At 40.4% G+C, this 27,031-nt stretch overlaps 2 protein-coding genes across 2 annotated transcripts; one reads left to right on the top strand and one right to left on the bottom strand.

Annotated features, from left to right (window-relative positions):
• Window positions 1-2,587: 2,587 nt before the first annotated feature.
• On the bottom strand, window positions 2,588-7,367 carry mix23 (mitochondrial matrix import factor 23). Its single transcript, XM_060900868.1, has 5 exons — window positions 7,290-7,367; window positions 6,547-6,672; window positions 6,141-6,287; window positions 4,045-4,104; window positions 2,588-3,234 (listed from the first exon to the last, which is right to left on the bottom strand). Exons 1-5 carry the CDS (start codon window positions 7,338-7,340, stop codon window positions 3,184-3,186), a joined length of 435 nt encoding a protein of 144 aa, XP_060756851.1. The 5' UTR covers window positions 7,341-7,367; the 3' UTR covers window positions 2,588-3,183.
• Window positions 7,368-14,868: 7,501 nt separating this feature from the next.
• fam162a (family with sequence similarity 162 member A) lies at window positions 14,869-18,566 on the top strand. The gene is made up of 5 exons (XM_060899915.1): window positions 14,869-15,082; window positions 15,514-15,600; window positions 16,703-16,814; window positions 17,323-17,431; window positions 17,834-18,566. The coding sequence occupies exons 1-5, from the start codon at window positions 15,031-15,033 to the stop codon at window positions 17,951-17,953; spliced, it is 480 nt and encodes a 159-aa protein (XP_060755898.1). The 5' UTR covers window positions 14,869-15,030; the 3' UTR covers window positions 17,954-18,566.
• The last annotated feature ends 8,465 nt before the right edge of the window (window positions 18,567-27,031 follow it).

Raw genomic sequence — 27,031 nt, forward strand, 5'->3', positions numbered from 1 at the left:
AAACACTCTTCCTTAAATGTACACGTTTTTGGTGGAAGGTGACCCGGTACGGCATTAAATTATGCTGCCTTCAAATGGAACTTGTGAGCTTGTGATTACAACATGGGAAGTTGTGTACATGAAACACTTGGTGACCAAGTGCTGTCATCATGAGAACACAGCTACGAGGCAACGGCAACACGGATACCCGTAGCCTCCTTTTTTCAGACTAACGTTAACAATTTAGCAAGCTAAAAATGCTGGTAATGAACTGTAGGAAATGTAAATCTTTGAGTTTAGAGGACCTTATGTGTATGTGATCATCTTGTGTTCTCCACCACTGATTATCATCACAAAGGCATTTCACGTGACAAACACAGACCCGCCATTAAGTAGTAAAAACCTAAAAATGCCATATGGTAAATGTAATTCTGTTTTCTTTTGAAAAATAGCAGGAAGTATATTTCAGCTAATGAGAAGCCCCATGATAGGCAGACAATCAGAAGTCTGTATTTTAAACAAAGAGATTCCTTTTACGATGATATTAAAAGGAGCTGCCATTTTATTTTGGGGCGATCCTCCCCGAAAGGGACACAACTTAAAAACTAATGGAGGAAACTTAGACTTCAGTGTTTTTACAGGAATCACTCACGCTTGCATTGGCTCTATGCAATAAAAACGTTTTAAGGCAACTTCTTTCGTGTACCTTTCCTACAGGATAGGTATGCACAGGAAAAAGTAAATGCTATCAGTAATGCTGCTGAGCACTAGAAGTCCAAGCTGGTATAGGAGACTGTCAATTAATTCACTGGAAGAAAAGGAACCAACAGGGGAAGAATAAAAGCAAAGAACCCAGAAGATCGTATCAGGAAATGGAAACATCACTTTTTGAACTTACGAGGACATCCACCTGTGATAACGCCTAAGCAAACAAGAACTGTGATCCAAACCATCAACACAACTTCAGCATGGAAAAATTAAAGAGATGTGTGAAAGGCTTTAAAAACAATAAGGCATTTGAATTGGGCAACATTCCTATCGAAGTCTGGAAGTCAAATGCCCTAAACACACAACTTCTTGCAGCAAGCCATTAAATGGTAAGAGACCGTAAATTTGGGAAGAGAGTGGGATTGTGCCATTACCAAAGAAAGGTGACCTTGGAAAAACAGGAAATTATTGTGAAATATCACTGACGGTTGCTGCTTCCAAGATTTACAAAAAGCTGCTTCTGGACAGAATAAGACCACATCTGCATACACTATTACAAATAAACCAATATGATTTTTGCTCTGGAAGGTCGACCTTCTCGCACATTTTAACCCTGAGGAGATTAATTGAAGGAATAAAGGCAAAACAACTACCAGCAGTGCTTGTTGACTTTAGTAAGGCGTTTGATTCCATACACAGAGAAAAGTTGATAGAAATATTGACAGTCTACGGCATGCCCACTAAAATGGTGGAATCAATTAACATTCTCTACAAAGACACAGTTGCACAAGTACTTACACCTGATGGAGACACTGAGATTTTTGATGTAGTTGCAGGTGTCCTACAAGGAGATACTCTTGCACCATTCTTATTTATAGTCGCATTAGATTACGCCCTTCACGAAGCTACCAAAGATCCAGAAATAGGGTTCATGACATCAAAACGACAAGGCTCTCAACAACCTGCTGTATACATCACCGACATAGACTTTTTTGACGATTTGGCCTTACTTTCAAAATATGTGAAGCAGGCCCGACTACTCTTATTGAGGGTGGAAATTGCAAGAGAAGCTATTGGCTTGCATGTCAACTACAAGAACACAGAGAACATGCTGTACAACCAGGCAGATGCCGATTTGATAATGCTAGAGGGAAAGAAGCTGAAACAGGTTGAAGACTAAGTATCTTGGTTTGTGGATAGAACCTAGCAAGAGGGATATGAAAATAAGAATTGGACTACCTTGGCAAGCACTGAACAAAATGGACAAACTATGGAAATCTAACCTAGAGAGATCACTAAAAACACAGTTCTTCAGAGCAACAGTTGAGTGCGTTTTGTTGTACGGTGCAGAGTGCTGGACACTTACAAAGGATACGAACAGCCGATTAGAAGGCACGCGCACACATGCTAAGAGCAGTTCTCAGTGTTTCTTGGAAAGATCACAAATCGAACAATGAGCTGTACAGAAACCTCAGCAGCATATCATAAACACTTTGTGTAAGGATGCTGAATTTTATAGGGCACATTTGGAGGAGAAAGGAGGAATTAGTGAGCCAAGTGCTTCTTTCGGAGCTAAAGCAAGGACTAAGGAGGAGGGGAAGACCAGCACTTACTTATGTTGACCACTTGAGGAAAGATACTGGATTACCCAGTGAGGAATTGAAAAACATCATGGATGACCGTGAAGAATGGAGGAAGCTATTTGATGGTGTTCGAGCTAGCTAGCTTTCGTGCAAGTATATTTTTTGGCTACTTTTGAGATACAGACCTCAATGACATTAGAACACACAACTGGTTACACAAACTTGTTTGGCAGAAGCTCCACATCATTAAAGGCAAAAAAATAAATGGTTAAAAAGAATGATGGATTGTTTAATTGATCATGGGGGGGGGGGGGGGGGGAATCACTCTGGTACAAGACGGTGCAGGATGTGAATATGGAAAATAATTTTTGGGGGTTACAGGAACTAGACTTCGTGCCGTGCCATGTCACACCATATCATCATTGATTACTGATGTACCCTCAAGTGTTTTATTCCTGACTTATTATGTAGGAAACTGTCCTGTTCCTTAATCCTGGTATTAACAGTATGAACATGACCGGGACGGACTGCAGTACCTTTATTTATCAAGCTATTACTCGATTTCATTCCTTTAAAAAGAGTCTAATCAAAATGTACCATCGGTGGGTCTTTCCCCCCAATCCTGCACAGACGCACGCACACACAATTTCATTTCATCCTCACCATTCAGGTTGCAGTGTAAATTGTTAAGCGAGAGAGTAGAACTAAAAACACGCAGGCCACTGGAAAAAAAAAATTCTTTATAAAATCCATTTTGTCCAACAGCTGTATGAAGAGCAGAAGTCTCATGTTCATTTACAAACACAGGAGTTCAGACTAACAGTGGGAATCAGAGCAGCATTCCAATTCACTCCAGTTGTGAATCACAGCCATTGCAGTGAATACTGTAAATCTCTCCAAAGGGCAATGAGGCTTAATTGATCTTAGGAGGGATGTAGTGGATTCGACATCGTTCATTGAAAACCTGCAGAGAATCAAAATACAGTTGTTAATGTTTCTAAATCAAAGGGAAACTTTAATAAATAATCCAGAAGTATTGAGAAGAACAGTAAGAAGGCATTGCATATGTAAATGTGTACATTTAAAAAAAGATTAAATTTGTTTACTTGGTGCAGACTTGCTAACACGAAAGGGAAATAATACACAGTAATAAGGGTTTGTTTCGCAAGAATAAGAAATAATAAACTTGAGGTAGAACCCGGAGTGTGCATTTACAGCATTTAATTGCAACCACCAGCCAGAAATGTTTGCATGCAGGAAAGTAGAAAACTATGTTTTTTCTCCTTATTCTCGGAAAAACATGACACAGAGCAATTAATAAGAAAGTACAGTATATGTACACTTTTCTACTATCTACATCCACTGTGGTCTTCTGTTCCTGTAGTCCATCCACCTCAACGTTCAATGTGTTGGACATGCTGAAATGCTTTTCTGCTCAGCACACCAGGGTTGTAAAGGGTGATTATTCCATCTGGTCCCAAGAACCATGCCATGATCAGAGTCACAAAAAAAAAAAAAAACACATTTCTTCCCCCCCCACACATTGTTTTATTCAGGTCAAATTGGATAATTGTATGAATGAACAGTGATGCTGTACCGCTGTTCCTAATAAAGTCGTCAATGGGTGTGGTTTATTAAGCGTTTTGAAAAATGTGAACGGCACTGATCTATGTCAAAGGTGATTAGTGTACAAGTAAGGTTTCTGAATCTGGTGAAAAAGTTCAGGATACACAATTCACATAAATATACAGAAAGAGCATGCAGACATTCTGACCTTCAAACTGCGATCATTGATGACTTCTTCAATGTTCAGTTCTGACTGCATGAGTTTTAACTAAGAGCAAATGTAAAAGCGATAAAGAAAAGGTCATTCTTTATGAAGATGTTATAAATAAATACAATAGATAAACAACTCTTACAATTTAAAACGTCTACTTACGAAAAATAGATGGAACTGAATAAGTAAATAAAAGCAAACAGAACTAAAAGTGGATCTTTAGCTTTTTTTTTTTAAACCAAGAAATCAGTAGATGCAGGAATTTTTCAGCTACGGTATTGGGCAAAAGTTTTAGGCACATGTAAAGAAGTGCTATAGACCAAAAAATGGCTTTAAAAAAATGAAATGAAATGTTTCAACATAGTTTTCAACATAGAAAAAAAAAACCTATGTAACAGCAGTAAGCCATAATAAATGAAGCAAAGTCTATATTTAGTGTGAAACAACCCTTTGCTTTGAAAAAAAAAGTCTCAGGTCCAGTGAGTGCAGTTTTATGCGGAAATGAGCTGTAGGTTTTACTGAGCATTTTACAGAACCAGCCACAGTTCTTCTGGATACTTTGTCACACTCACTTCTTCATTTAGAACCAAAACCCAGTAGCCTTCATTATGTTTTCTTTTTTTAATCTGAAAAGTGCTCTCTTATGCTCTCTTCACCGGTGACCCGGTGAAATGTAACTGAATTGTCTTGGCCAGGCCTAAGGGTCCCATCTGCATCTCATCATTGCTGAGGAGTGTGCTCCCATCACCCAATCAAGCATCCAGCCAGAGCAGGTCATGATATATTTTTTTTACCATATTAACATGCCATTGTGTTTCATGCCTGATGTAAAGACTCTCGTCTCTGCAAGCCTACCACACAGATTTAATACTTTCATTTTGCACATCATTTTTAGGGCATACCTAACAACATGTTTTCTTTCTCTCCCCCCCCCCCAATCTGTCCCTCTGAGTTACATGTTGATCCTGGGATTGAGATGCTGGCCTCTTCTGCCCCTCGGACCTGCTTGATCCATCCTGGTGCCCTGTGTCTGGTCGGAGTTTTATCGCCCCACTCCTGTGAAGGACGGCCCCATGAGGACAGTTGAGGGTTATACCTGTTAAAACTGTTAATATTATAGTCAGGCTGTCTGTTGTTGCCCAAATGAGGATGGGTTCCCTTTTGAGTCTGGTTCCTCTCGAGGTTTCTTCCTCATGTCGTCTGAGGGAGTTTTTCCTTGCCACCGTCGCCACAGGCTTGCTCATTGGGGATAGATTAGGGATAAAATTAGCTCATGTTTTAAGTCGTTCAAATTCTGTAAAGCTGCTTTGCGACAATGTTTATTGTTAAAAGCGCTGTGCAAATAAACTTTTTTTTTTTTTTTTTTTTTTTTATGTAATATGCTGCTCAGATACATACTTTTTTCCTGGAACATTTTATTTTGTGCTGGAAAATAAACGTTTGGACTCTAAAATGTTTTTGTACTGACTCAATAATGTAGAAGTCATAAAATAGAAATGTATAACAGTTTGTGTGAAAAAAATAGGGTGCAAGTAAAGGTAGAGATATACAAAACACATTAGTAGATATATACACAGCCTAAACAAACAAATAAACTCAGTAAATAAGTACACTGCCTCAAGAAATATGCACAGGATTGCATTTTAACTTGGAAATTAAACTTTTGAAAAAATAATGTTATTTCTTAAATTTGAAATCTCCAATACGATTCGTACACCGAAAGAACTGAAATATTAAACTGTTAAATCACGTTCATTACTTTTCCCTGTAAAAGATGCTGGAGCTCGTGCTGAGGTTTGTCTCCCCCTGGTGGCAAGTCGGTAGATTTGTACACAACCTCGGTAGAAAAGTACCAAGCTCAGTAGAGAACTAATCAACCTTGATAGGTATATAAAATAAACTCAGCAGATATTTGCACAACCTCAGTAAATTTCTCAAGTAAAGGTAGAGATATACAAAACACATTAGTAGATATATACACAGCCTAAACAAACAAACTCAGTAGATAAGTGCACTGCCTCAAGAAACATGTAAACAGACATGTACCCAACCTTGGTAGATAAGGAAACAACCTCAGTAAGTAAGACCACTACCTTGTTCTGTTCTTTCCTGAGTTGTCTGATGATTGACAGGTTGTCGCTGTCCTTCGCCCTCGCTTCACGTAACCGTCCGACAACTTCTGATGTTTCTAGAATACATGCTTTTATTGCTTTATCTCTACTCATATGGGCCTCCATTAGCTGGAAAAGACAACCAACACACACACACACGTCAGTAAGCGCCTCCCTCATGCAAGCAAATGCACAATCTGATTCAGACCTGAATGAAATGTACTGATCAGATGGGCATCCCAAAAGCCTCTTAACGTTAAGAGCATCTTAACTGGGGGGGAGGGAGAAAGAGAGTGTTCATTGTGCTGCATGCTCTACCATTTAACGATGATCTTTGTGCTACAATGCTTTTGGGAAACTGCACAGTTTAGTTCTACAGCACACTTACAGATTCATAGAGCTCTTTACAGGTCTGTGTGGCGTTCACTTTGCCTGAGAAGGACACCGTGGGCACGGTGGTGTTGAGAGCGTGGACAATCCTGTCATCAAAGGTACGCATTGTTTTTAACACTTCCTGAAAGAGAGAGAAACACAGGACTATTCGGTCTTCATGAACCTCATTAGCCATAAATGTTACCAAAGTATTGACAAGACATGCATGTTTTTTTTCCCCCCTGGGTTAAATTGTCACTGAAAAACCTGAACACCTACAGGCATGCCCAAACATTTATTTAGTCATAAAATGCTACATAAATTGCAAATTGAAATAGATTATACTCCACCAAAGTGTCAAACTTGCAAAATCTACCTAAGCTACATACTATATATTAGTCAGAATCCACACTTTATCTTGGAAGACAAACAAACTTGTATATACAGTATAAATGAGAGAGTTTAAAATGTAGAGCAGCTTTCCCTCATACACATCCTATACAAAGCTCGGTCACATCCCAATTGACTGTACTTTCCCTATATATGTGCCCTACATAAGACACGAAATAACGGGTTCTAGACCCTATTTAGTGCACTACACAACCAACAGTTGAAAAAATCAGCCATAGTCAACTCTGTCACTGTATGAACCCCGCTAATAAACTTCGTCAATAAAACAGCAACAAGCTCACAAAGATGAGCTTTTATTCAAAAGAATTAATTTGTAATTTTTTAAAAAGGCAAAGCAAAAGCATTTACCTGAAACATTAAAAAGTCCTCACAATTCAGAGTACCACCGGGCGCCGCCATAGTGAACTGAAGGGTCCTCTAAACCCGTGAGGATCATAGCTGCCCAAACACTGCCTGCATTATATAGGTAAAAGAATATTGCACTGTTTAGTTGGCTAACCTGATCAAATTAAGAGGACTGTATAAAATATAAATGAACAATATATATTTAAAGAATATAGGAAAGGCCACGTTACGAAAGCATAATAATAAAGATTAATGTGAAATTTAAAATAGAGTAAAAAAAAAGATTTAAATTCATATTTTAACTGTATTTATGATTCATGAAAAATTCCTAATGTTTACATTTATAGAAACTCTATTTTATTATTTTTTAAATGTCCTTTTGTACTTGAACGTCCTAAACAGGCGGTCTGGACGGACTACTAACAGTCTCAACAAGGTCCTATTTAGCAGATGTACCTTCACTGCACCTAAGTGTGTCAAAGTGTTTAGAAACTACAGCTGTTGAATAGTAAAGTGCGAATTAAATTGTTAATAAAGTGAGTTATGATAATAGAAAGTTAAAAAGTGAGTTAGTAAATGGCTGATGGAAAACAAAACACAATGCCGTGATTTATGCTGATACATAGATACATTTATATTAAATTAGGTTCGTGATGAACGTTACGATGAACTGAACGTATAACAGCAATCACAACATGCTGAGATGAACAATGTTTTGTACGCAGTTGTGTACGTAGGATAACCACTGTAGCCTGGAATAAACAAAATTGTCATGGGGGAAAATGACAATGTTGCTTGTGAAATAAGAGCAGCTTCTTTCCCCATACCATCAACGTCATAAATATCTGACCTGATCCATCCGTACCATTATACCACTTGTATTTTTAGTATATATATATATATATATATATATATATATATATATATATATATTATGGAACAGACTTCCAAGTAATGTTCGGGAATCAGACACAGTCTCAGCATTTAAGTCTAGGCTGAAAACATATCTGTTTAGTCAAGCCTTTTGTTAATGGTGTTTATGAGGTAAAGGAGTAGATCTGGAGGGTCCTCAGACATAGAGTGTTTTGGTAAACTGGGATGTATGGATGCTGTCAGTTCCCACTCGCTTGCTCACTCAAGTTTGTTGACGGTGTAGTGGCTACTGCTTTATGTCCTGGGGCTCCCTCATGCCTGTGTTACCTTCTGGCTCTCTCCTTTTAGTTATGCTGTCATAGTTAGTTGCCGGAGTCCCTGCTTGTACTCGGTGCAATATGTATACTGCTCCTACTTATTCAGGTGACATTGGGCATACCTAACAACCTGTGTTTTCTTTCCCTCCCCCCCACCCCAAATCTGTCCCTCTGAGTTACATGGAGTCAACAGGAAATCTTTTGGTGGAGAGGGTGGAGACCTCGACTGGCTATCGTAGCCTGCAGGGAATCGGCCATCAGACATTCTGTCGCATGTCCCAGACCCGGTGAAATGTAACTGAATTGTCTTGGCCAGCCCCAAGGGTCCCATCTGCATCTCATCATTGCTGAGGAGTGTGCTCCCATCACCCAATCAAGCATCCAGCCAGAGCAGGTCATGATATTTTTTACCATATTAACATGCCATTGTTGTGTGTTATGCCTAATGTAAAGACTCTCGTCTCTGCGAGCCTACCACACAGATTTAATACTTGTCATTTTTAGGGCATACCTAACAACCTGTGTTTTCTTTCTCTCTCTCTCTCCCCCCCCCCCAATCTGTCCCTCTGAGTTACATGTTGATCCTGGGATTGAGATGCTGGCCTCTTCTGCCCCTTGGACCTGCTTGATCCATCCTGGTGCCCTGTGTCTGGTCGGAGTTTTATCGCACCGCTCCTGTGAAGGACGGCCCCATGAGGACAGTTGAGGGTTATACCTGTTAAAACTGTTAATATTATAGTCAGGCTGTCTGTTGTTGCCCAAATGAGGATGGGTTCCCTTTTGAGTCTGGTTCCTCTCGAGGTTTCTTCCTCATGTCATCTGAGGGAGTTTTTCCTTGCCACCTCGCCACAGGCTTGCTCATTGGGGATAGATTAGGGATAAAATTAGCTCATGTTTTAAGTCGTTCAAATTCTGTAAAGCTGCTTTGCGACAATGTTTATTGTTAAAAGCGCTATACAAATAAACTTGATTTGATTGGATTTGATTTGATCTGTATATGAAAGGCATTCCACCAAATGGGTGCCATTTCCTTGTACCACTCCCAAATTAAACTTAATTTGTTATATCTTTTCAACACTGATTATAATAACACACATATTTAACTATTCAAAATGTGTATTGGTCAACCTCAGGCTACATTATTTATTTTTTTACAAGGTTTGGAAGTCAAAAATGGCTGCATACTCTTTATATGAGTAACAGGACTGAAAGTAACAGGACTGAGTTTTTAGCCTAGGATTAGCTAATACATGGAATTAAGCCACATGGCATCATCGCTAATAGCATGACCACACTTAGCACATTCTAGTGATTTACCAAAAATCTCATCTCATTTCATTATCTCTAGCCGCTTTATCCTGTTCTACAGGGTCGCAGGCAAGCTGGAGCCTATCCCAGCTGACTACGGGCGAAAGGCGGGGTACACCCTGGACAAGTCACCAGGTCATCACAGGGCTGACACATAGACACAGACAACCATTCACACTCACATTCACACCTACGGTCAATTTAGAGTCACCAGTTAACCTAACCTGCATGTCTTTGGACTGTGGGGGAAACCGGAGCACCCAGAGGAAACCCATGCGGACACGGGGAGAACATGCAAACTCCGCACAGAAAGGCCCTCGCCGGCCACGGGGCTCGAACCCGGACCTTCTTGCTGTGAGGCGACAGCGCTAACCACTACACCACCATGCCGCCACCAAAAATCTGTATTTTTAAAATAAATAAATATCATCAAAGAAATAATTTAAGTCACAGGACAGTATGTTGACATTGACCTTATCAGTCAAAGTTAAAAAAAAAAAAAAATCATCAAATATACAGAAAAGTAAATGCGAGAACTAACTTTTGGTCTTCCCATGGCCTTCAGAAGACACAATTGATGTAACTTCCTGTTGAGCATGTGATTTATGGAATGTTCCAAATTTGTCAGATGGGGTAATTATGTTTGGGTAACAGGACTGAGTGAAAACTCAGGGACACGACTAAAATGTGTATTTTAACTAAGATATTGTGGATTTCTTATGAAAAAAATATAATTAAACCATGGATAGGATATGGAGTCACACAACAGTGCAAAAGAAATACTGTTTCTGAAGGATTTTAATCATAATATGTCATAGTTAAGTATAAAGTTAGAGTGCGGGGACAGGTAACACATGCTATTTTTCAGTGTTTTAGGTAGTTTTTATTAATCCTTACAATTATATATGGGCGGCACGGTGGTGTAGTGGTTAGCGCTGTCGCCTCACAGCAAGAAGGTCCTGGGTTCGAGCCCCGGGGTCGGCGAGGGCCTTTCTGTGCGGAGTTTGCATGTTCTCCCCGTGTCCGCGTGGGTTTCCTCCGGGTGCTCCGGTTTCCCCCACAGTCCAAAGACATGCAGGTTAGGTTAACTGGTGACTCTAAATTGACCGTAGGTGTGAATGTGAGTGTGAATGGTTGTCTGTGTCTATGTGTCAGCCCTGTGATGACCTGGCGACTTGTCCAGGGTGTACCCCGCCTTTCGCCCGTAGTCAGCTGGGATAGGCTCCAGCTTGCCTGCGACCCTGTAGAAGGATAAAGCGGCTAGAGATAATGAGATGAGATGAGACAATTATATATCTTAAATTTGAAATCAGATCAATGTGCAGGGCATTCTGCGTAATAAGGAAATGTATTTTAATGTACATTTTTATGTGCATTTATACATATAATTTTCTAGGGACAGAAATGGCACCGATTCGGTGGAATGGCTTATATATATTTGGGGGGGGGCACGGTGGTGTAGTGGTTAGTGCAGTAAGAAGGTCCTGGGTTCGAGCCCAGCAGCTGATGAGGGCCTTTTTGTGTGGAGTTTGCATGTTCTCCTAGTGTCTGTTTCCTCCAAAGACATGCAGGTTAGGCTAATTGATGGCTCTAAATTGACCGTAGATGTGAATGGTCATTTGCCTCTCTGTGTCAACCCTGTGATGACGTGGTGACTTGCCCAGGGTGTACCCTTCCTCTCTCGCCCATAGTCAGCTGGGATAGGCTCCAGCTTGCCTGCGACCCTGTAGGATAGGGTAAGTGGCTACAGATAATGGATGATACACACACAAACATATTACAAATATTTAATAGATATTGTGCAATACAGAACCATCCATCCATTATTTGTAGCTGCTTATCCTGTCCTACAGGATATCAGGCAAGCTGGATCCTATCCCAGCTGACTATGGTTGAGAGGCAGGGCTGACACAGAGACAAATTAATTTAATCTGCATGTCTTTGGACTGTGGGGGAAACCAGAGCACCCAGAGGAAACCCACGCAGACACGGGAAGAACATTCAAACTCCACACAGAAAGGCCCTTGTCGGCCGCTGGGCTGAAACCCAGGACCCTCTTGCTGTGAGGCGACAGTGCTAACCAGTACACCATCGTGCCACCCTGTATGATACAGATATTATATATAATATAGGTGTGTGTGTATATGTATATATCTCATCTCATTATCTCTAGCCGCTTTATCCTGTTCTACAGGGTCGCAGGCAAGCTGGAGTCTATCCCAGCTGACTATGGGCAAAAGGCGGGGTACACCCTGGACAAGTCGCCAGGTCATCACAGGGCTGACACATAGACACAGACAACCATTCACACTCACATTCACACCTACGGTCAATTTAGAGTCACCAGTTAACCTAACCTGCATGTCTTTGGACTGTGGGGGAAACCCACGCGGACACGGGGAGAACATGCAAACTCCACACGGAAAGGTCCTCGTCGGCCACGGGGCTCGAACCCGGACCGCTCATGATATTTTTTAACCATATTAACATGCCATTGTTGTGTATTATGCCTGATGTCAAGACTCTCGTCTCTGTGAGCCTACGACACAGACTTAATACTTGTGTCATTTTTAGGGCATACCTAACAACCTGTGTTTTCTCTACCTCCCCCCCAATCAATCTGTCCTTCTGAGTTACATGTCGGTCCTGGGATCGAGATGCTGACCTCTTCTGCCCCTCGGACCTGCTTGATCCATCCTGGTGCCCTTTGTCTGGTTGGAGTCTTATTGCATCGCTCCTGTGGAGGATGGACCCATGAGGACAGTTGAAAGTTACACCTGGAGGACGCTCTGGACTCTTACAGTAATGCTTTTATGGCTGAGGACTACAGTTGACTTGCTAACTTTAGGACTGCAGTTGTCATGAACAGTTTTGCACTCAAGTTTCCATCAGTGAAGAGTTACAACATCAACAAAACTGTCATGTTAAAACTGTTAATGTTATAGTCATGCTGTCTGTTGTTGCCCAAATGAGGATGGGTTCCCTTTTGAGTCTGGTTCCTCTCGAGGTTTCTTCCTCATGTTGTCTGAAGGAGTTTTTCCTTGCCACCGTCGCCACAGGCTTGCTCATTGGGGATAGATTAGGGATAAAATTAGCTCATGTTTTAAGTCGTTCAAATTCTGTAAAGCTGCTTTGCGACAATGTTTATTGTTAAAAGCATTATACAAATAAACTTGACTTGACTTGACCTTCTTGCTGTGAGGCAACAGCGCTAATCACTACATCACTGTGCCGCCCCCCTATCTCATCTCATTATCTGTAGCCGCTTTATCCTGTTCTACAGGGTCGCAGGCAAGCTGGAGCCTATCCCAGCTGACTACGGGCGAAAGGCGGGGTACACCCTGGACAAGTCGCCAGGTCATCACAGGGCTGACACACAGACACAGACAACCATTCACACTCACATTCACACCTACGGTCAATTTAGAGTCACCAGTTAACCTAACCTGCATGTCTTTGGACTGTGGGGGAAACCGGAGCACCCGGAGGAAACCCACGCGGACACGGGGAGAACATGCAAACTCCGCACAGAAAGGCCCTCGCCGGCCACGGGGCTCGAATCCGGACCTTCTTGCTTTGAGGCGACAGCACTAACCACTACACCACCGTGCTGCCCCCCGCCTGCCTATATTATGGATATTGTATATAGTAGTTATAATAGATTGCATATTTTTTATTTTGTGTAATGTTTATATAGTCCATATTACATGTACATATATACTAGGGTGCATCAGTTGTCCTCACTTTCATAAAATCTGATGCATTTTTGTTTGGGTGTTCCTTTTCACCAATAAAGACATCCTGTAAAAATTTTTTGACCATAATATTCAAAAGTCTAATGTTGGCACCATGAGGTTCATTTTTTGCCAAAAAACGCTTATTTTATGTTTTCGCGTAAGGTTTGAATCACAATGTTGGACTCCATTTATTGATTCCTTGTGACCCAGAGATCATGTTAGGAACCTTTGCAAGGGATTGAGAAGCATTAATGTGATTCATAATACATTTGTATTGTTTAAAAGTAGTTGAACAATGATTCAATGAACAGCTAAAACTCAAACTGTGCTTGATAATATATTTAGAATATGTACTAAAAATGTGTATCTAAGATATTTGGTATACTCTATAAGGTGCCATAATGTTTCATGAAAAGTGATCGAAATTTTGTCATAAAAGTTATAAAATAGCAGCTTTTTCCATAACTTTGAGCTCCTGGTGCCACCATTAAACTTTTGAATCTTGTCAAAATATTTCACCCAGTGTGTTTTCTTACCAAAAGGAACATAAAAACAAAAATGCATCCTGATCGGAGGAACTTTTCATTTTCAGGGGGCAACTGATGCACCCTAATATAGACATTTTTCTTATATTACACTACCGTTCAAAAGTTTGGGGTCACCCAGACAATTTTGTGTTTTCCATGAAAAGTCACACTTTTATTTCCCACCATAAGTTGTAAAATGAATAGAAAATATAGTCAAGACATTTTTCTGGCCATTTTGAGCATTTAATCGACCCCACAAATGTGATGCTCCAGAAACTCAATCTGCTCAAAGGAAGGTCAGTTTTATAGCTTCTCTAAAGAGCTCAACTGTTTTCAGCTGTGCTAACATGATTGTACAAGGGTTTTCTAATCATCCATTAGCCTTCTGAGGCAATGAGCAAACACATTGTACCATTAGAACACTGGAGTGAGAGTTGCTGGAAATGGGCCTCTATACACCTATGGAGATATTGCACCAAAAACCAGACATTTGCAGCTAGAATAGTCATTTACCACATTAGCAATGTATAGAGTGGATTTCTGATTAGTTTAAAGTGATCTTCATTGAAAAGAACAGTGCTTTTCTTTCAAAAATAAGGACATTTCAAAGCGACCCCAAACTTTTGAACGGTAGTGTACATATGCATATATTCACTCCCCCCGTTTTTTTTTCTTTCTGTATTGTTAGACACACACCAACTCCCGGAACCAAATTTCTTCTGTTTGTCAACAAACTTGGCCATTAAATACGATTGATTCTGAGTCTGAAATTTGAAAACAGTCCATAACGCAGATCCGCAGGACCAGTGAAGGGAGCACAGACCGGCTCGGCAAGCTACGCACTTCACCAACACAGTCAATGAGCTCAGGCTGATTTCAGTGACAGAAGAAAGAAGTTTGGGGGATTTGTGTGTTTTTAATGATTTAGGAAACAACAGATCTTTTCTTTTTGTCGTTGTATATCGATATTTAACTTCAAGACATGATCTTCAATGCAATCAGCAGATCTCGTGCCGCTTTTGGTACTTTTGTAGGTAGGTCAGTAGCATTATTGTGGTTTAGGAAACATTGTTTCTTTCTGGATGAAAATATGAAACATTTATAATTAAAAAACAAAACAACAAATCGCTGATTTCCTTTTTTGAGAAGCTTCTTGATTGTAAAACTCATGCTTACTGTAATGTATTTATCATTGGTGGGAATATAACGTTTATTTCCGATTTCATTCATAATCCATCAAGCTCACTCCTTCTTTATTCTCCTTAAACATATATCTTTAATTCTTTATGACTGATACAGTGTCTCTAATCACAATCAATCCAGAGTTCCCACCACCACCACTTTAGTGACGTCACAACCCGTAAAGGGCGCACCATGTGCCCTAAGAGTCGCACATTTTTCTGACACAAGTGTCATGTCATATTTCCTTGATGATAATCTGGTTCTCATTGTGTTTTACTTCCAGGCCAGTTGCAGAGATCTGCACTAAATTCAGCAGGCAGGAGGAAGTTGTGCAGTAAACCACATGAAGAGGCATGTGTGGCAACCCCAGGTTGGTACATTAGTGTCTTCTTGTTCTTTTGGCTGCTCCCGATTAGGGGTCGCCACAGCGGATCTTTCGTCCCCATTGCTCCCTGTCTTCCGCATCCTTCTCTACCACACCTGCTACTTTCATGTCCTCTCTCACCACATCCATGTATCTCCTCGTTTTCGTTTGCCTGGCGGCTCCATCCCCAACATTCTCCTTCCAACATGCTCTACATCTCTTCTCAGGATGTGCCCATATAATCTCAGTCTCATCTCTCTTAGCTTAATTCCCAAGCTCTCCACATGTGCTGTCCCTCTGATGTGCTCGTTCCTTATCCTGTCCAACCTCCTATCACAAACCTTAACATCCTCAACTTTGCCTCCTGTCTCTTCGTGGTCTCCAATCCGTACATCACAGCTGGTCTCACTACTGTCTTATACATCTTACCTTTCACTTTTGCTGGGACTTTCCTATCACAATCAGTGTGTTTTATATATTTATGGTCCATTAAAGCCTGTTTTTCTGTTTGTGTCTCTGAAATGTTAAACTCCGCTCTGTTCAGGATGCCTGTGGAGCCTGAAAAAAAAATGATCTGAAATACCTGTTTACTCCAGCAACTCTGAAATTTGCTGCAACTTTTTTTTTTTCTGTCAGCACATGCTGATGGTGTAACTGTTTTTTGTAACAGACATACAAATATATAGAAATTTCCTCAAGTTGTTTAACATAAGTAAATAAAATTAAAAGTAACCTCAGGATACCTGTAGATACACCTGAGGCAATTCAAAAGGCAAACAGAGTTTAAGTGGGTGTGGTTGGTTGTAAGGTGAAGGTGTAGCAATGGGTTTATTTGATCACAACTCGCTTCACACACAGTAAACAGCTCTAGCCTGTTTTATGCTTCAGCTAAGTGTAATTTATGTAATAAAAAAAATGAGGGGGATGCATACTTTCTATGTCATCATCATTGCAAAGTTGCTCTTAAATTCCATTTGAAATGTCATGAAAAAAGTCTAAGGATGCCTGTAGACACCCTGGTAAAAAGCAAAGCGTTATTTATTTTTCATCTACCAGGTCACTCTTTAATTCTCATCTTTTTTTTTCTTCTTCTTCCTGTTCTTTACAGCACAGAGACCAGGGTTCAAAATGCCCGGCTACCGGCCGTCCGAGACGGACAAGAAGATTCTTGTGTGGTCTGGACGCTTCAAATCCAAGGAGCAGATCCCAGAGCTTGTGTCGTAAGTGGTCACTTCCTGTTACATAACCAGATCAAATTGTTTATGAAGTCATATAATGCTTGTTCTCAAAGTCACTGCCCAGTGTGTAAAGTTAATTGGTGTAATTTGTGATATCTGGAAAGAGATCAAAGAACAGATATGGTTCATATGGAGAGCTGAGGATTTTCATATGGGATACAGATGCTTTCTCACACATTAAAAGAGATAAAAGGCCCATGTTTCTGAAATAGTCTTTGCTTTTGCTTGACAGTTGAAATGATGATATTGAACAGGGAAGGAGGCGTGGCCTCGGCGGCTATCAGTCGCAGGGAGGGAAGGAGGCGGGGCCTCGGTGGCTGTCAGTCGCAGGGAAGGAGGCTTCGCGCTTATGAGTTGCAGACATTGCCAAGGCTGGCACTTGCTTGTATTGTGCAGTGTATGCGTCCTTGCTGAGGTTTTTAACATTTGCTAAATGTAAAAAGCATTTTTGACCTTCATGTTACACACAGTCTTTGTTCCTGATTTCCAGATTTGAGATGATTGATGCAGCCAGGAACAGACTGCGTGTTAAAGCCTGCTATGCCATGATCGTCCTGACTATTGGAGGCTGCATCTGCATGGTCATCCTGGGAAAACAAGTAGGTCCTTCTTACAACTATACAGATCTGATACTTGGATAACTACATCTCCATATAGGTCATTTAAAAATAGACCATCAGTGGAACTTGCGTAATAAATTGGCAACTCGGCCTATGGCAATAATCAACATGGATATGGTACTTAAACATATTTGTTCCATTTGTAAGGCAGCAGAAGGGCACTTGTCTCCTTATTTTGGAGAAAATACATTCATCCTTTTGAGTGACACCAATGAAAGCATGGTTGTTGTATATGGTCATAACATGAACATTTAAATTAGTCCACCCCCCCAAAAAAAAAAAAAAAAAAAAAAATAAATAAATAAATATATATATATATATATATATATATATATATATATATATATATATATAAAAAAATATAAAAATCTGCCCCTGCAGGCTGCAAGTCGCCATGACAACCTGACCAGCAGGAACATGGAGAAAAAGGCTCGGTTGAGAGAAGAGGCACAGAAGGAACTAGAACTGGCAGCATCTCTGGCTGAGAAAAAAACACAATGAGGCTTGGAGCTTCCATCCCAAACCAGGAACACGAAAATGTTGTCACATGTTCACAATTTAAACAGTAATCACTCATCCTGGTACCACGATCACGTTCCTGCACTTTTAAATACATTTCTGGATTATTTCAAAAATATTGATCATCTGTTTTTGTTAATATACAGGGTGTTTCAAAAATATATATATATATATATATATATATATATATATATATAATATAATTTCACAATCTAATAACTTTGGCAATTCTCATACAGTCGACCTCAAATTTTAACAGCATGTGTGGAAACAGGTCAAAATTTTATGTTTAATGGTTTTTGTTTTTATCTTTTTAGGTATAGATATGCCATTCACTGGACAAGAAAAGGCGTTTTGTGTGTTAGAGTACGCTCGAACACAGTCAAACGAGACTGTGCAGCGTGCATTTATGAGAGAATTCTCTAAAAATGCACCAACTGTAATGCAGATTTGGACTCAAAGAGGAAGGCTGTGTGTGTCTGTGTCTCAGGCGGCGCGAATATTGAAAATTTGTGAAATCGTTCATGGAATCCACACACCTTTTGAATTTCTCATTCAAATTTTGAGGAATAAATTTTATATTGCTCAACATTAAGCCTGTTCAGTTTCATTTGCCTCGACTATGTAGTTTCTGGGATATTTATCAAAGTTTTTGAAACAGCCTGTATTTTTGTTTTATATGAGACAGAGCAAGCTGTTCAAGTTAAAATATATTAAATGAGAATCAGGCCCTGTGTCGTCAGTGTTTATTCTTCTTGCTTTGGTTTATTTGGGTCATAACCAAGGCAAAATGTTTGCAAAGCCTCATCCTTACTTTAAAAAAAAAAGTAACTTTCCATTTCCTTGAACAAGCAGTACAGAGGAAGAAGGCATGAGTGTGGACTGAGGTTTTTTTTTGTTTGTTTTTTTTTTAAATATGAACACTTGAAATTGTAACTTACAGTTGTGGTCAAAAGTTTAGACATTCATCATGGACATGAATGTCATGACAACACTGGACTTTCAGTTGGTCTTTTGCTGTGGCAGAATGATTGGACAACTAACGTCTTTTTGTCCGTGACCAGATGCTTTTGGTAGCTATTAAAAGCTTCGGGCAGAATACTAGTTGGATGTTTGACTGCTCTTCTTGGCAGAATTGGTAGGGTTCAATTAAATTTGTTGGTCTCCTGGCATGGACCTGACTTTTAAACACAGTTTATCTCTTTTCAGTAGGGTTGAGGTCTGGACTTTCGGAAGTCCATTCCAAAAACTTAATTGTTAGCCTGCTTTATCCATTCCATAACCAGTTTTGATGTGTTTAGGGTCATTGTCTTGTTGGAACACCCAATTGTGTCCAACTTTCAACCATCGAGCTGATGGTTTGAGGTAATGCTGAAGAATTCTGAGGTAGTCCTCCTTTATTATTCCACTCACTTTGTTAAACAGGTGGTACAGCGTTCTTGGGGCTGAATACCTCACTTTTACTCCTCCAAACATACCTCTGGTCATTGTAGCCAAACAACTCAATCTTTGTCTTATATCTGACCATAAAACTTTTCGTTCAGAAGACTTTTTTTTTTTTGTCCATATGGTTAGCTGCAAACTTCAGTTGAGCTTGAAGGTGTCAATTTTGGAACAGGGGCTTCTTTCATGAACGGCAGCCTCTCAGGCCATGGAGATGTAAAACTCGCTTGACTGTAGATGGTGACACTGTTGTTCCAGCAGCTTCCAGTTCATGGCAGGCCTGTATCTTTGTGGTTCCTGGACTAAACTAATTTCCTCTCAGCTGAGGTCACAATTTGGGTCATCTTCCAGACCTTGGCAATATGGCTCCACCTACAATAACTTGTACTTGTAGCCACAGAGAAACTACCAGCTGTAGTCAATCATCACTAACAGGCCTGGGCAAGTTAAGACTATTTCAAACTTTCACCACTGAATTAATACTTTACATGGGCATATGTATATTTTTGACTCTGTATGTATAATTTGGACCTTGCGTTGATTTCAGAAAACCCAAAATGAATTCAGACATGTGCACCAAATTCTTAGGTTTTTTTATTTTATTTTAAAAAGATATGTTGTATAATTCAGGACTGTGAAATAGAAATGACAAAATCTGAGCAATTTTAGCAGGGGGTCTGGGGGGGCGCAGCTCCCCAGGAGCCGTGGGCCTGGGGGCCGCAGGGCCCCAGAAGCTGAACAGATTTTGTGTATATTGATAGATTTGAAGCATCTCCTGAAAGCAAATATTTTCTCAACCATGCCATTTAATTTTAACTGTTATTATTATGTTGAAATAATACAATTTGAACTGATTTACCTTTTAACTGATAAGGGTTCACTTGAAGAATGAAAATATATCAATAACATACCTCATATTGTAAATTCACTTATATTCTTGTGTCGATTTGTATCAATTCATTGGGTACCATGTCTTTTCCAGGGGGGAAATTCTAGACTGACTATTAAATAATAGTCACTAATGTTCTTGTTTTTGAACTGATTCAATACCAAAATGTCTTTCTTGTTCATGTTAGACAGATTCTAGTCAAAAACTATATACAACTATTTACAAGTCAATATTTATATTTATTTCCTTTTCTTTGTTAGCAGTTTCTTCAGCTTAGAAAGCCTACTCTTTTCTTTCTGACTTTCTATATGGCTTTTCCTTGCTCTTTTGGTCTCTCTTTCATTACATATTCATGATAACAATGAACATTATGAACAATAACATAAGTTAAAACTACATAAATAATAAATGTGAACAAGATGGTCTACCTGGTAATCTATAGTTCAACAGCTTCAATTTCACCAATTCCGCATGTTTTTTTCCTTTAACATGGTCAACCAAGCGTGTTCTTCCACCAGAACCGTACTTCACATCCTGATGGCTAATGATGTGCATCACACCAGGGCTGAGAGCGATGTCAGCCACGCGGTAAAGTTTTAAATGTTTTTAAAGTTTTAGAGACTTTTTTCTGTCATGTTGGTGAATGAAATGGCCAATGGACAGTTTATCCTACTTTTCCTGCTGACGTTTTGTCAAATCGTAGGACTGTACAACTCATTTGCGGCTAGCAAAAACGCGGAAGCAGGTTTGTTTGTTGAATTAGCTGGTAACAAACATTCCAGTCAAATACCCTTCGGACATTACCAACTGTTTAATAAATTAATCCGACCGTTCCATTATGCCCCCAACAAACAACGTACCAGGAGGAGAAATGTTGGAGAAGTAAGGATAAATGTTACGCTACTGGTTGTCACAGAAAGTTTGCTGGTCCTTGCCCTGGACCATCCACCTGCAAAACATCTAGGTGTCCATGCCCTAACTGTGGGAAGACTGTGAGATCGAAAGCAAATGCAATTGCTTGTGATTTGTGTGACGAGTTTGTTCACTTAAAGGTGGAGTACGAGATTTTTTTCAGGAGTATTTTTATCATATTGCTTGAAAAGCTCCTCACACCCATGTTGCAAGCAGTACAATAGAAGGTTTGACCCAAAAACGAAATATTTTAATCCAGTCTACAGTGTAAAATAAAGGAAAAACACCATCCAATCATATCAAGGTACCACCTCAAAATGATTGGATACTGACACGTCAATCAGACTGAAGCCCGCGAGCAGCCCGTCCCTTCTGTGTGTGTGTGTGTGTGTGTGTGAGAGAGCGAGCAGCCCCTCCCCCAACCCGCGCGCTGCGAGCAGAGTGTCTCACAGAGCGCAGGATTTTCTCAGTGTGCTCCCTCCAAACAACGGGGATTTACACGAAAATGGAAGGAGATATTCACAAAATTCTTTCACAGTGAGCGCCACAAGGCTCTCCTGAACACACTGATGTAATTTTTTTTGTCTGTAGTGTAAAAAGTGAGGTCACTAGAGCGAGTTAAAAACGAGTGACTTTTCTGCCACGTTTATAATGGCAGTATATGAGGCTGCGCGCCTGCCCTCTCCTCACTTTCAGGCTTCTCATTCAAAAACTGCAAGTCCTATCGTGTAGGTAGACACATTGTGTGAATCAGGACAAGTGTGGCTACTACTTTTGAGAAAATTGTGTGTGTGGAGTGAAAATTGGGGCTGAAAACACAGTTTAAATGAGAAAGTTTGAGCTATTTTTCCAAGCTCTCTACACTCTAACTTAACGAGCTCCACTGGTGTGTAACACAATAGACACCCATTATAAAGCCGGATTTTCTCAGGCTTTATAAGGGGGAGGGGGTGGAGACGGGGGGGGGGGGGAGCATGGCGAGGGCGGGCGTGTTTCTTTTCAAAATATGGCTTGCAGGAACCGTTATTCCAAAATCTCGTACCCCACCTTTAAAATGTGCAAACATAGACCGTAAAACATACACTTTGGCCGTCAAAGCGCAGGCAAACATTCAGCTGGTGTGTAATGCCTGTTGTGTGCATGAAATGTGCTCCCCCGATATCCTGGATTTTATGCGAGAGGATGATGCATCTTTTGGTGGGGATGACAGTACGATCGAGAAAGGGAATATGTCCTTGGAACTTTTAAATCAAAGAGGGCTACATTTTATTCATGGCCGTAACTACCATTGAGGACACCGAGGTCATGTCCTCGGTATTTTTTTTCAGAAATTTAAAATTGGTCTACGCTGAATTCGAGCAGTGATCAATGTAAAACGCAGCGTATGCATCCACATGGCATCTGTATTTCCCCCCAATAAAATTCACATTTGTCTAATGTCATCTGAAATCTCTCAGCCTCTATCTCTATCGTTGCCATGTCTAACGCAGCATCACGCGACGTAGCCTATACTAGTGTCGGCCGGGGAAGTTGGGTTTTGGATAAAACAGGCAGGGTGTAGTCTACGCTCTATCACATATGCCTACCTAACCTAACGTAGGCTAATAGTCACATCGCATTATAGAGCTTTACCAGAGTGCAAAATGAAAAAGTTGCAACAAACTAAATTAAGGTTTGGACAGCCAAGAGAAGAGCAGGGAAAGAGAAGGAGGGAAGGTGAGAAAATATTGTCAGTGCAGTGGCAGACCGTTCAGCAGTGTCATGCCAACTTTCCAAGGGGAAACGTTTCATGGTCATTGCCTATTACATTTTAGTTAGCATTTCGAGAAACATTCAAAACTACGTTGTCACAGGCAGCCCTGTGCAGGGCTGACTAAGGGCCCGTTTACACGAGGACGCTGTCGGGTAAAAACGACTAAATATTTTATCGGAAGTGCCTTTCGTCTACACAGGGACGGCGTTTTCGAGGCTGAAAAACGGAAAAAATTGAAAACGCCTTCCAGAGTGGATAAGTTAAAAACAGCCCCCGTTGCATATCCGTCTAAACTACCCAATACGCGAAACTCTGCTCGGATCTGCTCACGTCGGGTACGCGTTTACATCATAGTAAGAGCATGTGTGACAGTGGGGGCGTGGTCAAGCGCAGGTCTGTGACAGGAGGGTGGAGTCAGGGAAGGTAAGTGGCAGAATCACTACACCTGATGTCAATTAACCTGTGTTTGTGTGTCTTCCCAGTGACCGCGCCCTATTTAAAGAGGGAGAGCAGAGAAGCTCATCCCCAAGCTAGACGCTGGTTGTGTGTCTCTCTGTTGGTTTAAAAATATTGTTAGACTGAAAAGTGTGGCAATAAAGCCTATTTGTAAACCTGATCTCTGTCCTGCCGTCCTCTGTGCTCCACCCACTCATATAGAACGGCTACAGCATGTCTGATTACATCGATCCAACGGACCTTCAAGCTGCTCTGGCAACTTCACGAGTAGCCATAGGCAGAGTAGTCAAAGTTTTCGCGGCGCAGATGTGCAGATCAGACAAGACGGAAGACATTGCGCATGCGTGCAGACATAGCGGAGGTCTTTCACAGCACCACTAAGCTGCCTGGCATGCACATCCAATTGAATTCCACACATTTATGCGTCACCGTATAGACGCAGATTTCCTCCTTGAAAACGGTCGTGTAGACGCGGAAAAAAGCGAGAACGAAAACGGACTTTTGCGTTTTTGTTTCAGACCGTCCCCGTGTAAAGTGGGCCTAAACGGGCTTGTTCGAGTAACTCTCTTTCTCTCTCACTCACTCACACAGACACACACACACAAATAATACACTCTCACACACTCTCTCTAATACATAGTCTTCACACAGAACTAATAGCTCTACATTCTAATGTAATTTAAGATAATGAAATGTAAATAATGCCAACACTTCAGGTAGCTGAGCAATACACTCAGTTCAGTTCAGTTTTGACTTTTATGTCAGACAAAACTCCACAGTTATGATGGCACAGTTTTAGAATTGTTGAAGTAAATGTGTTATGAGCCAAACTTACATTACACTCTGTTTCAGAGAATGCATGCAAATGGATCTCAATTCAAGACAGCCAGATAGACTGATGCCTTTACATTACTGCTCAGAATGTCTCTACACATACAGACACCCACAAATAACACACAAACTCTCAGTCACACTCTCTCTCTCTCTCACACACACACTCACACTATTATTACAAGGTGTAATACTAAAGCTTACAATTCAGCAGTTCACACCCTTTCTGTCATGTGTATGCTGCAGTGTAAATAATGCCAATACTTTAGGTAACTGGTACTTTAGGTATGTATACTCAGTTCAAGAGTTCACTACCTTTCTACTTTTATGTCAGATAAAACACCACAGTTATGGTGCCACAGTTGTAGAATTGTTAAAATAAATGTGTCCACCACCAAATCTATCCTTGGTTTGTTATTTATTTAAGTTGTGCCGGGGGGTGCTGTCAGCCATGCTTGACCTCGGTATTTGAAAAATCCTGGTTACGGCCCTGATTTTATTCACCTTAACGCAAGGAGTTTATTTCCGAAAATTGAAGAGTTAAGGCAGTTCATTGCAAGGACAAAAGCCGCAGTGATTGCTGTGACTGAGACGTGGCTGGACAGTTCCATTGAGGACGGCGAGATCAAACTGCCTGGTTTCAACTGCTACCGGTGAGACCGCAATAGGAACGGAGGAGGGGTATGTCTCTTTATTAGGACTGATTTATCATTCACCCCTTGCCCGGACTTACAGATAGACTCATTGGAAACTGCTTGGGTTGAAATTCGACTGCCCAAAACAAAGCCGATTTTGGTGGGGGGGTGTTACAGACCCCCAAAACAAAATGACTTTTATGAACTTTTAGAATCAGTGTGTATTGATAATGTGTTGATGGAGAAAGAATGCATCCTTTTGGGTGATTTTAATACAAATTTGTTGCTGACCACTAAAAATGGACTTCTTAAAAAGTTTTTACATTTCTGCAAGGTGTTTGGATTACAGCAACTTATAACTGAGCCAACCAGAGTAGATATGCACACACACTATTTTGGATCTGATACTGGTTACTGATAGTAAAAAAATCTGCTGTTCTGGGATATTGGACATTGGTCTCAGTGACCATAAAGTTATTTTCTGTACTCGTAGACATCTAAGGGTAAATTAGGATCAGGATCTCATCATTCCATAAAGATAAGATGTACAAGACAATATTCTAAGGAGGCTTTTGAGCTAAAACTTGCCGATCAGGATTGGAGTAAAGTTATGGACAGTAAGGATCCTGATCAGGCATGGAAGTTGTTTAAGGAGAGGTTTTTAGCAGCATTGGACATGGTTGCACCAATGAGAGAGATGAGAGTAAAGCAAAAGAGCGCCAAATGGATGACAACTGAAATAATTGATTTAATAAGACAGAGAGATCACTATTACAGAAAATACTCTAAGTCCAATCTTCAACACGATTTTGATAAATATGTATATAACGGGAACCAAGCAAGATATCATATACAGAAAGCTAAAGCTGATTACTATGCTGAAGCAGTGTCAGACAATATCCACCAACCAAAGAAACTGGAAAATCCTTAAAGACATTGGTGCTGGGAAATCAAATAGTAACAGCTGTAACACCGGGATTGATATTGACAATGCAATTTGTTTTGACAAAAAGGTTATATCGAATCATTTTAATAGGTTTTTCACTACAGTCGCTGCCAGTCTGGCTTCACATCTACCAATAGGATCTGGGAATTTTGGGGCATCCTTTTTGAGGTCTATCTACAAAGACGTATCACCTGACTCATTTGATCTTTGCACAGTATCAAATGAAAAGATAGGGGAGATGTTAGCATCCTTATCCACCAACAAGGCCACTGGCATGGATCAAATTCCAGCCAGATTCATTAAGGACAGTGCTAATGTTGTAGGGGGCGCTATTGCACATATTATAAATTTGTCTATACAACTTGGTAAAGTTCCAGCTGAAATGAAATGGGCCAGGGTACTCCCTCTATTCAAGAAAAATAGTAGGACAGATGTTAAAAACTATAAACCAGTGTCAATTCTGCCAACTTTGTCCAAAATTTTGGAGAGAGTGGACTTTGATCAGATGGAGAGGTATTTGTCCCAGAACAACTTGCTATATGACCTCCAATCTGGTTTTACAGTGGTGCTTGAAAGTTTGTGAACCCTTTAGAATTTTCTATATTTCTGCATAAATATGACCTAAAACATCATCAGATTTTCACACAAGTCCTAAAAGTAGATAAAGAGAACCCAGTTAAACAAATGAGACAAAAATATTATACTTGGTCATTTATTTATTGAAGAAAATGATCCAATATTACATATTTGTGAGTGGCAAAAGTATGTGAACCTTTGCTTTCAGTATCTGGTGTGACCCCTTTGTGCAGCAATAACTGCAACTAAACATTTCCAGTAACTGTTGATCAGTCCTGCACACCGGCTTGGAGGAATTTTAGCCCATTCCTCCGTACAGAACAGCTTCAACTTTGGGATGTCGGTGGGTTTCCTCACATGAACTGCTCACTTCAGGTCCTTCCACAACATTTTGATTGGATTAAGGTCAGGACTTTGACTTGGCCATTCCAAAACATTAACTTTATCCTTCTTTAACCATTCTTTGGTAGAATGACTTGTGTGCTTAGGGTCGTTGTCTTGCTACTTGACCCACCTTCTCTTGAGATTCAGTTCATGGACAGATGTCCTGACATTTTCCTTTAGAATTCGCTGGTATAATTCAGAATTCATTGCTCCATCAATGATGGCAAGCCGTCCT

This window comes from Neoarius graeffei, chromosome 19 (genome assembly GCF_027579695.1).
Source record: "Neoarius graeffei isolate fNeoGra1 chromosome 19, fNeoGra1.pri, whole genome shotgun sequence".
Taxonomy (NCBI): domain Eukaryota; kingdom Metazoa; phylum Chordata; class Actinopteri; order Siluriformes; family Ariidae; genus Neoarius; species Neoarius graeffei.